At 40.6% G+C, this 12,377-nt stretch overlaps 1 protein-coding gene across 5 annotated transcripts in view; it reads right to left on the bottom strand.

Annotated features, from left to right (window-relative positions):
• CDH8 (cadherin 8) overlaps positions 1–12,377 on the bottom strand; it is a 231,140-nt gene that overhangs the window by 107,817 nt on the left and 110,946 nt on the right. For all 5 annotated transcript variants that reach the window (XM_028739646.2, XM_077931723.1, XM_077931724.1 and 2 more), the window contains one exon: positions 3,731–3,850. In XM_028739646.2, coding sequence (XP_028595479.2) covers positions 3,731–3,850 — 120 coding nt within the window. The remainder of the gene's footprint in view (positions 1–3,730; positions 3,851–12,377) is intronic.

The following is a 12,377-nucleotide window of genomic DNA, read 5'->3' as shown; positions in this document are numbered from 1 at the left end:
GACCTACTCTCCAGTAGAGGCTAGAGAGGCCTACTCTCCATTAGGGAAACAGGATACTGCCCCACCCCTCAGCAAGCCTCCACCTGCCTGCCTTCTTACACACAACCAGGCCAGAGGGGTGGCTCTGGCTATTCACTTCTTCCTTCTTAGTCTCAGTGTTGTGGAACTCATATGAGAGAGGGATGAGGATTAAACTGGAGGAAGTCTGGCTCCACCTTCTGTTGAGTTGTCTGCCTTCCACCCTACCAGTCTCAATGGGCATCAGCCATCACTGCTTCTCTCCTAACTCATTTCCTTGCTTTCCAGAATGAGAAGTGAAGCGTTGGCAAGTGGCGTTTGGATGTATTCTCTGGGGCAGAGACTCAGGGCAGATGATTTCAGAGACTCAAGGAGAAAACTCATAGGCCCAGAAAGGTGGAGGGGAGAGGATGTTCTCTTCTAGGCTGCATCATAACACCTGTCCTATAAAGATGGAGGAAGATGCCAGTTTCTGTTCTCTTGGTTTCTCATTTTCCCCATTTTTAAATTCATTTCTTCACATTCTGCAGCTGTTTGGAGTTTTTTTTTTTTAATCCTCATGAAAATTTATCAGTATTTTACTGTGAAGTTCTCCTCATAAACCAATATTTGTATGCAGTTTTGACTAATATACAAGCAGATCCCCATGATAACATGCAATTTTGTATGTTATTTTCGCTAATGTATGCATTTTTATTAACACGTTCCCCTAATATATGGATTTGTGTGCATATTATTTGGTTGGATATATTTGGTTGGAAATTTGCATAATTCTGAGTGCAAATTTCAAAGGATCACTGAGTTTCAGTTCATATATTGTTTTGGATGTATTTATGAAACAAATACATTCCAATATTAGTGAAACAAAATGTTTTTGCAAAAATGTTTATGTAGGGAAAATTGCATACAAACACACATAGAGAAAAATAAGATATATTTTCAGGAAAACATTTTTTTTTAAGTCATGTGAAAATGTAGAGAACAGAATTTAAGACTGGAAAAATGAGAAACTGAGAGAAACCAACGCTGACAGATTCACCCATCCCTAGATGTAATATAGGTGAAATGAAATGAAACACATCATAATGACAGCATAATGAGAGAGAAAGACACAGAGAGCGAACAGTACCAACACAAAAGAAGCACCCATACATATCCACTACTGAGAGCTTAAACAGACAAATTTTAACTGGGCTGAAGGTCATATAATTTATAGGGCCCAACTGTAACGCTTCCTAAAATACAAGTCACAATAGGTAAATAGCTTCCATTCTAAGGTTACTCAATATTTCAGCAGTCTCCAAAATATAAAGCCTTGGAACTATTGTGCACTGCATTCATAATTCAACAATCCTCCTTTTTGTTGCCTACTTGGGACTGAAAATGCAAAGGGTTGTCAAGCATCTGGCAGTTTTCACTTAGTGGATGAGGAACCAGGGTGGTATTGGCCATGCCTGAGTCTGAATTCAGTGCAATGTTTCAGTAACTCTCGGATTTAAATTATGTACCTGAAGAATACAGATGATGCTGGGACAAGTGGTCAGTCATTATGGCTTCTGGTACACACTGGTGTTAAACCTGCTGAGCTACTGTGGAAAGTTAGGCTGGGAGTGTGGAACGTGTGACCCTTCTGGTGTTGATGGACTACAATTCCCATCATCCTTTTCCACTCAGGTGAAAGAGCCATCTTCAGTACAGAAAAGAATAGGTGAGTTAATCATAAAGCTAACCTACCTCAGAGGGTTGTTGTGAGGGTAAGATGCAGCATGTTGAGCTCCTTGGGCAAAACATGGGATATTTATCCCGTGTTTTCCCCAAGGAGCCTGGTACCAGAGCCTGCAATAAACCCAGATGCCAACTTTGCTGCCACATACACCCAGACAACACCATCACTGGACCCAACAACATGAAACATACCATCTCAGGACTATTTAATTGCTTATCTTCTAACATTGTGTATGCCATCAAATGCCAGCAGTGTCCTTCAGCTCTCTATATTGGAAAAACAGGCCAAACCCTACACCAAAGGATAAATGGACATAAATCTGACATCAGGAATCACAAGACAGAGAAGCCAGTAGGAGAACACTTCAATATCCTAGGACATTCAATACAGGATCTCAAAGCAGCTGTCTTATTACAAAAGAATTTCAGAAACGGACTTGAAAGAGAAGTTGCTGAATTACAACTTATCACTAAACTGAAAACTATGTAGACACCTGGTCTTAATAGAGATATTGGATTCCAGTCTCATTACATATGCTAATCATCTGCATACTATCCCTTGCTTTTTCCTGTAGGACTAATTGCAGTCGTTAACAGTCGTCAACAGGTTTACCATACCCATTGAGTCAATCACCCATCTCCCACTACCCTCCTGAGAAAAACCCCACCCCACCCTCCCTCTATATATAAGGGACTGGTGACTTCTGTTTCAGTGTATCTGAAGAAGTGTGCAAGCACACAAAAGCTTATACCAAGAACAAACTTAGTTGGTCTCTAAGGTGCTACTGGACAATTGTGTGTGTGTGTGGGGGGGGGGGGGGGTTATTTATGTAACACAAGAAAGAAAAAAGGGAGGGAGAAAGACTTTAACTGAAGATGCCAAAGATTGAACCAGAGCTTTTCTGTCCAAGGGCCACAATTCCCTCTTAGCAACCATCTAGCATTCACGGGGCAGAGTCAGAGCCAAAGCTGGGCATAATGTAAATTTTACCATTATGCAATAGGCTAGTTTCTACACATTATCCATCTAGGCAAGCTGGGGGGAAACCAACAAACCACCAAAATGCAAAGCCGGGAACAATGATGGCGAGTGTGGTTGAGGAGATGATGTGTAGGTGGGGCATTGTGGGAAGATACCAGACAGTGGCAGAACATGGTGGTCACAAGGGCTGTTGTCCCAGGTACAAAACTATTATGGGTGCAAAATTACAACACCCACAGCTATGTGCTTCTGATGCTGGGCTCTGTTGAAAATGGCTTCTCCATGCAAACTAGGAAGTAACCTTTCCAGACAATTGGGGTTATTCTTTACTTATCTCTGTGGCTGCGATCTCCTGGGCAATGCAGATGCTATTAGGCAGTTGAATGTACATGCGTACTCTATCCAGTTCCCTCCACCAACACACCTCCGCACGGCTCCTGCCACTGGAAACCATGTTACACCAATGTGACCAGAGAGTCTAACAGAGAGGCTTAGGGGGTCATTTTTAGTCCCTGGTCCGAGATTTCCCAACCCTGGTTGAAACCTAGAATGTAGAACCTAGTGTATAAAAGTGTGTATATACATACTCTATGGCACTATTAAAAGAAAGGTTTAACAACCTATAATAAATTTTGCACACCCATAACACCCCCCCCCAATAGGTTTTGCTTCTGTTTGGAGGACTTGAACAACATCTTATTAAAATATGTTGCAATATTTCCACTAACAGTGGGCTTTTCACTTCACCTTTTTTGGTATCTCAGTCTCAGTTACTGCAACAACATTTGTAAGCAGTCTTCTTCCTTTTTTATCTTTGTACTTTGTCAGGTCTTTCTGTGCAGCCATGGGAAATGAGTCAGATACTTACGCTCTGCAGATTGACTAATGTTGACAGCCACCTACCTACACATTATGTTGAAATGCAGGAAGCAAAGCAGCATTCAGGAAGCCGCGCTCCTCACATATCATATAACTCAGGGGAAGTTAGCATTCAGAAGCACCCACCTGTATGTGGTTCAACTGAGAAGTAAGGCTGTCCCTCCAAGATGCTGTAGACGAGCTTGGCACTGTTTCCGTAAACAGGGTCATCCGCATCGGTGGCTGTCACTTTGGTAACGTAAGTACCTAGTGAAAAAGAAAAGTATGGTTGATGAAGAATGCCAGTTGGCAATATGTTAGGAAAGAATCTGGACAGAGGACTCGCTCCATACTCTCTTCCATTGATAGCTTAATAAACCACCCATATAGAAAATAAAACATGGTATCAGCTGAGCAGTAAAGAAATAGCTGAAACCAGAGCAAGCCATTCCTCAAACAATCAGAAGACTCTAACAGTTGTTTGAATAGGGGTCAGCAAATTTTATCTCAAGATCAGAAACAAGGCAGAAGGATGAACCTCCCCTTGGTAGTGAGCTCCAGATCCTCAGTGTCACCATGCAGAAGGACCTGTCCTGGGTACTTCAGATGGCAAACTTAAGCTCATTATTAAACATACATTGATGTGCAAAGCACTGCAATCCTAACATCCCTGCAGTTTATGAGCCCTCCTCTCCACTGACCCACAGACATGCACTCAGCAAGGCAATGAGCATAGCATCATTACAAATAGCAATGCTCTCTAAATATTGATGTTTTATTTAAGACATCTGCACTGTGCCTTTCTGCATAAGCCACCCAAGACAGCTTGGCAGTAAACAAGCAAACAAGCCAAGGCCACAGAAACAATTAAACACTAAGGTATCAGCAGCCTAACAATAAAAACACAATCAGACCTAAACATTAGGATTTGTTACAAGCAGAAGAAAATAAAGCTGCTTTCAACTGGTACTTAGAAGAGATAGCAATGTGCTATGTATGCAGTGTGCAGTGCTGGAGCCAAATTGACACTCCTACTGCTGTGCCCACACTGCACTGACCTTTCCACTGAATGCCCCCCCCCCTTTGGTTACTGGCAGTGACTTCTGCATTGGGAAGCTAGGTAAGCAACAACACCACACCACCCCTTTCTGGCCCACCAGCCACTATGGGACCCAAGCTATAAACACAATATAAAATGTATGTTGTTGCTGTTTTAAATACAGTACTAATTAGTAGCACAACATCAATCAGCAATAATTATCAGGGCAACACAAATTGTGTAGGGGGGGCATTATCAGAGCAACCCCAAAGCCCATCTGAAAGATGTTCAGTCTTGGTGTGGAACCTAAAAAGACCTTAGGAACAAGCAAAGTGAACTACCAAAGGGAAAGAGTTCTCCAGGAAGGAACTCACTCCAGAGAAGACTCTATACTGTATTGCCACTTATCATACTTTAAGTACTGAGGGTGGTGGAAGGCACACAGAGCACAGCCTGCAAAGGAGATCTGCAAGATGTATTTTAAAAAATAAAATGCATTTATAAAAGCTTATTTTAAGTGAAATATAATGACAACAGCAGGCAAGGGGAGGGGGGAGAACCAAATATGGATAATCCTTGTGATGGATTATCCTTGACAGTTTCTCACCAACAGGGTGGAAGTAAAAATGTTAGAGTGCTCTTGGGTTCTGTCTTTTTACATATTTTTTATTAAGTGTTTTTTTTATGGCAAGGCTTGTGAATGTTTCCATGGTCGCAAGCAAGGGGCATTCAACACTGGATCTTCCTCTTTGCCCTTGTCCTCCTGGACATTAGCAAAGGCACTTAAATAACACAGACAGAGTCCAGAGAGAAAAGTCTTGTTAAAACTTTACTGAGGAAACTCAGCAAAGCACCTGGTATAGTTTGAGGAGAAAGGAACAGAAAGGTTTGGTTTTGTTTACTTCAGGCCTTGTTTGTAGCAGGGAGACTTTCAACTAAACACCAAGAGAGGAGAACGTCTCTCAGGATGATTCAGCCAATCAAAGAACACACTACCTCAACAATCATTGTGTCAATATGCCTGGTTGCTAAGCAACATCTGCACCTGTCCCACTTTCGGTGAGTTAATTTTAAGATTAAGAGAATTAACCCTTAAATTGCATACTGAACGATCCCTGCAGTTGCACTTCTAACACCAAGAATATACAATTTCAGGTTATGGATTTGAAATTGACTTTTCAATAAATAACTTTAAAATGGCTTTGAAGTAAATTAAATTACATATTAATGTTGCAACAGGTTGGAATGGATTTATGAATAAACCTAAGACTGGAAATTGACTGATTTATCAATCACTAGACTTAAAAACCTGATTTCCGTGTGTGCCATTCAGCAGTAATACACCAACAGGGTGAAACTTCTTGAAGTACTTTTATTTTAGAATAGTCATATTATTTGAAGTACCTTTGTAAAATGTAAAATAAAACTACCTATTTAAATTATGTGGATTTCCAAGCATTTGCAAAGGAAGCATATCAAAGAGGTACAAAATTCCAGATGAATAATACAATATAATATATTGTATTTAAGGTTTTGCAATAGCATATTTCAAAGAAACTGGCAGCGTTACAGCTGCAGCATAGAAAATCAATGGTTTGAAAATGATATATTTTCCTTCTTTGATTTCCACCTATAATAGTTAGAGGAAGCCATTGGCAGAAACTGAATATCCTCTGTTGTCTCAGAAATAGCTTTGTCTCCTCCAGTTTCTTTTACTTTGCATTAGCCAGAGTTTTTTTTAAAAAAAATGTCAAATAATTGCTTAACCTTTTCAGATCATTCTTTGGATGTTGGTTGCGGAGAATGTTAACCAAATCATATTTAAGTCATTTCTCCTTGATTTGTTGCTGGTATGTCTTTTAGAAAACAAATGATGGCATTAATTAGTAGGATAGGCAATACTGAGTCAGTGGCCCAAGAAAAGGTTGTAGTGAATGGTTTGGTGTAACTTTGTGAGTGAGGAAACATACTTCAGGAGGGGGAGCAACTGGGGTGTCGGCTTAATAGCTGAACTCGCAACAGAATACTGTGATCCTGGGCAGGTCTGATTTCATGCTGATATCCCAATCATAAATGGACATCACTGGGTTCCAAAAGTACAAACAAGCATATAACCAAACAGTATGCCAAACACAATTGCACCTTGACTGTTCCTAAAGACCATACTCAAAAGCTGAAATCAACCATTACTGAGAAGTGACTAAGGAGTGTGTGGTATGAGGCATTCCTTGATGCCATTCATGCATTAATTAAACTCTCATCAGAGAGTACTTGCCCCAAACTTGGATCTTGGCATCAAGGAATTCTTTTTTATATATGCACGCATTTATAAAAACAACTCCAAGTTAATATTATATGGTATGCTATACTAAGCATTTTTCTTTACATCTTAGCCAAGAATGGTAACAGATGAGCCTAGTTTCAGAGTTCCAGTTGACAACTCCACACAGGATCCAACACCTTCACTGACCAGTCATCCAGTCATTATCTCCAAATAATTTGATGCCACTATGTGTCCCTATGCTATTCAGTGCTGCTGCCAGGCTGTAATCACTAGTACAAGTTTTGTTAATGGTTGGGTTAGTACACCAGATACCCAGCAGTGGAAGTTAAATTATAAGTAGAGGGTTAAAGTTATTCTCCCTTGACCAAGCTTTGTTAACACATCATACACAATAATAGTGTTCACATATTGCATTCAATGAGTGTACCATCTGTGTACAAAATAGTACAGTCATTCACATCTAACATTCAATGAGTGCAAAGTCTGTGTACTTAGGCACACAGTAGTTGAGTTGTACAAATTTTTCACACAAAAACTTGCACATTTGTAGAGACAGCTTGTACCTCTCTTCAGTGTAACATGTGAAGAAGCCTTGAGGTAAGACAAGCCCAGCCCATCTCAATGTGTGTGTTTTTAAAAATCCTCTGAACCAGAATGATTTGAAGTCTGTAAATCTAGCTAGAGCTGAGATTAATTTGATCTCTTCCCCGCAAATGTGCTCCTCTAGCTTTTCTCTGGGCAACCTCTCTCTTTGTGTGTACAAGTATTCCAATAATATTTAAGGTTCAGCATCAGCATTTCATATTCATGGATTCTGCAGTGGCAGCTGTCAACATTTGGCAGAATCTTGAAGCTGGCATGCAGTAGCCATCAGCATTTGACATGATCTGACAGTGCCTGATAATGAAATTTAGCAAAATATATATTAATTTCATTTAGCCAGTCTAAACAGGTGAAATAATTTCCCTTGTGGATGTCAAATTCTGAACTCAGAATTCAAATGTTTATATACATTCAAACTATGGTTGTCCAACCTTCATTATTGTGAAATGAAAGAGATTTTGAAAGTTTGCAAATAAATAAATAAAAGACAATCACTTCAGCTTTCTTGCCAAGCCAATTCTCCACTTTAGTTCTCCCAGCTATTTTCTGTTAAAGATGAGTCTTAACAAAACTGTCACACAGCCAAACATCAGTGTATTTCCTCCAAGCACCATTTCACTGCTGGTGAATCTTATTTGTATTTTACTGATGGGAGACTAAGGCAGATAGAGGGGTGGGGAGGGAGAGAGGGAATGTCCCACATGCACATGTGCACTTCTGTTCCCCCATGATCCCCCCATGAAAACACAAAGGTTTATAAAAGCAGAGGTTGGATAGCCATCTGTCATGTATGATCTAGCTGAGAGTCCTGCATTGCAAGGGGTTGGACTAGATGATCCTTAGGGTCCCTTCCAAATCAGCAATTCTATGATTCTTTGAGAATACCACCCCAAATTTCACCCTGCCATTTCCTGGGTCAAAGGGGCTACAAACATATTTGTTCTGGAAGGAATTTGCACAGGAATGAGATTCTCAGAAGTGGCTTTTATGTCATGTGAAAGGTTGCATAAATCATCAGGTAAGGCAGTGTCAGGAAAACTGTCAGAATGCAGACAGTTAGAGTGCCCAACATCTCACAATGAATCATGTTAAAATAAAATTTCCTGATCAAAATAAAACATAATGTGATTATTATGTAACTGCAACCTTCCCCTGCACAACTCCATTATTTTCTTTTCACTACTTAAAATGAAGAGAAGGGGAGGAGGCAGCAAAAGGAAACTTAAAAACACTGATTTGTTCCCTCTCCACTACCACTATGCAAGGATTCTTTGCAACAGAACCAAGTTTCTCCAAAGCCTTTCTTAAAGGGGCAGCAGTTCTCTTGCAGGGAACACAGAAGCATAGAACACGTTCTATCAGTTATGAAGATCCAGATAGCATCATCTTTTGCTGTGCTGAGTGATGCAAGTTATGGAAATAAATCCCTAGGATGAGCATCATCATGGAAAATGAAGATGAAGCTCTGATTCCTGTGAGTTCTGCTTCAAATTAAGCCCTGTCATTGTCCAACTGCAACCTGTAAGTTCTGGGCTTATTATTCCCACATCTGTCTTGCTGTGCAGAGGGCAGCCCTTCCTATGAAGGCATTCTCTGTTTGAAGGGCTATCAAGCCCAAGTTCGGCTTTAAAAAGAAAAAGCTCCTACGAATGGAGAGCAGGAACCCAGAAGATGCCAGTGACACATAACTCTTGTAGAGCAGGCAGAGCAGGTACAGAGGTGGCTTGGCCATGTCCTCTCCACTATGGTGGAATTCATTATATTTCTACCTGGCCATAAAATGTTAAAAGCTTAGACCATAATCAAACCATACGTTTAAAGCAATAAGGCCACTTTAGCAGTAATAACTTCCCCCAAAGAATCCTGGGAAATATAATCTGTTAAGGGTGCTGCATATCCCTTCATGCAAAAGGCACCAAGGGGCAACTTAGTGCTGACTGGTTTTACAGGAAACATTACTCACTGGACTGCAAAAAGAAAAGTGATAATTCTTCACCTATTTGACCTTCCCAGTTTAGACCAGTTATAATTCCCCCAGGGCTTAAAAGTGGGCTTTTCAAAATCACTGTCATGGCTGGGTAGACCCATCCAGTCAAATAAATTCCCCAGAACCAAGTGATCCTGAATTAATTCTCTCTTTATTTTTTTATCCCCTTTTTATCTTCAGCCCAAAATACTGTCCCAGCAGCTTACTTTCAGTCAACTGAAACAAGATATGGGCTCACAATCTGAAAGACATGTCACACAAGGAAAAATAGAGAGGAAGGGAAGAGGAGAAATAGCAAACTCAGGCTCCTAAATAGAATGAAACAGCAGTTCTTATAATGACCAGCTAGAAACATTACCAAGGTGGTAATGGTGGGAAGAGATAAGGTTATCAATGGCATATTTATGGCGGTTAGGACAAACAATGGCTATCAGCCATGACAGATATGTTCTTCCTCCACTGCCAGTATGCCAGTTACTGGGATTCACAAGTGAACTGAGAGTTGTGCTCAGGTTTATCTTTCCATGTTTATATGAACCCTACCCCACCCCATGTGTTCATTGTAAGCAGATAGTATATTCTGAAATAATAACAATAAATACTACTCATTGTATACATTTCTAATGTTAATGCATACACATAAGACACTTGGCCTTAGAGAGTGAATGTCCAGTAGACACTATAATCTCCCAAGAAACTGATGTTTTTTACGAGGTCCTAGCTGTACTATACATTAAAATCCCCCAAAATAATGTTGGGAACTGTAGTCTGTCAAGGGTGCTTAGAGCTGTTAGGGGACTCCTATGTGCCCTTAACAATCTACAGTCTGCATGATTCTTTGGGGAAGCCATGACTGTTAAAGGTGGCATGATACTGTTTTCAATACAGATGCCTTAGAAAATGCTGGTTCTCTTTAATTTTCCACCTTGAAACACAGAAGCCCAGTCTGGCTTTAGCCCCATTTTGTTTTTTCCTTCCAACAGCAGAAGTACACATATGAAGGTCAGGCCATCCTACTAGCACTAAAGTGGGGAACCTGTGGCCTTTCAGATGTTGTTTGAACAACTCCAACTCCAACCATCCCCAGTTGCCATGGCTGATGATCAGGGATGATGGGACTTGTGGTCCAGAGGTCACATGCTTTCTACCAGCACCTCTACCAATGACCAAGTTCAAGTGATGCCAATCCTGTCTAAAATGTACTATATGTGGTGTGAAAAATATCAAACACATTGTTAAAAAGTGTTGGAGTGAAGTTTTTTGTCTTTTAAAAAATGGCTTAAGTTTTAACCCAAATAATTAGCAGCTAAAAAGATGCGTATCTTAAAAATAATAATCAGAGTATATTCTGAACCCCTTTAGGGCCATAACAAACTTTTTTAGTGAGACACATTTGGTATGGTACCTCTTGGGGGTTGGTTGGTTTTTAAATAAGAAAGTTGCTATTATGGCCTAAGTTGCTTTAAGTTCCACTTCTAATAATATAGGTGATTTTTTTTGCAGAGGCTACTGCAGCAGTATCCAGAAAATGTGCTTCTTCCTTTGAGACACACATAATGCTACCTTACATAACATTAGCACATTTTGGGATAGATATGTAGGGATATTTTAACATGTTATTTTTACGACTCACTGTGACTTTCCTCAAGACACATTTCTGTAATGTGAATCACACGGCAAGTAAGTGGAGGCTGCAAAAAGGTGCAACAGATTTTAATTAATGAACACCTTTCAATGTTAACCAAGGCTCATTGTTTCACTCCGTTAGTGCAGATTTGAAGATTCTGCCTTACAAAATGCACATAGTGACCCACAGAGGCAGATAATGATAACAGTTGCTCCTTGATCTCTCTAGGCACATCCAGACTGTCACTATTTGGGGGTGGGATTCAATCACATACCAACAAATTCAGGTTGACTGGGAGGTACTGCTCAATCCACCTGCTTCTCAATGGCATGTTATTTGCAATAAGGAAAGCGATGGGGATATGCACTGGAAAGTGAGACAACATTTGCTTTGATGAAACATCATCTAACCTCTGCACATACAAATCAGAATGACTGCTCATTAAATAGCCAATGCCATATCATCTCCCTGCAAGCAAATCAGAATGGATGTTCAATAAACAGGTCATCTGAAAGCTCTTTCTTTCTTTCTTTCTTTCTTTCTTTTTCTTTCTCTCTCTCTCCCTCCCTGACGCACAAACTAGTTTCTGTTTGCTGACAAACTAGATTAAAATCCTTCATAAAGTAAAGATATGTGCACTTGGGTAGTGCTGTTCTGTTGCTTTGGCTCTGTTTTTTATGTCTTAGTCAGGGTACCGAATGTGCACATTATTCAGAAAGAAAAATGCATACAGCACCCTTGAGGAAGAAGGAAAAGGCAGATGAGGGGCGGGCTGTTGAAATGTGTGTACTGGGGGAAAAAATAAATAAAACTTGTATGCCCTGAAGGACTGGGCTCGTGGCATTAGAAATTTGCATGCATTCATATTCAATGAATGAACCATTCTGCTGAAAGATTGTAATGGTTAGGTTAGGAGGGGGCAGGGAGAGAGAAGAAAACTGGTCATACTGTACCTTAGAGCATGTTTTCTCACCCAGTAGGGTTTGCTGGTGTATATGTATATACAGTGGCGTAGCGTGGGGGGTGCAGGGGGGGCCGGGCGCACCGGGCGCAACATCTGGGGTTAGGGCAAATCCACAGGTTAGGGGGCGCAAATCCATGGGTTAGGGGGCGCAAATCCACGGGTTAGGGGGCGCAAATTACTTGCCTTGCCCCGGGTGCTGACAACCCACGCTACGCCATTGTGTATATATATATATATATATATAAGTGTGTGCATTATCCCTGCTACTAAATTCTGGCAAGCTGCAGTGT

Source organism: Podarcis muralis, chromosome 7, assembly GCF_964188315.1.
Source record: "Podarcis muralis chromosome 7, rPodMur119.hap1.1, whole genome shotgun sequence".
NCBI classification, from domain to species: domain Eukaryota; kingdom Metazoa; phylum Chordata; class Lepidosauria; order Squamata; family Lacertidae; genus Podarcis; species Podarcis muralis.
Note: the sequence above shows the minus strand (reverse complement) of the source record. Positions and strands in the feature narration are given on the sequence as shown.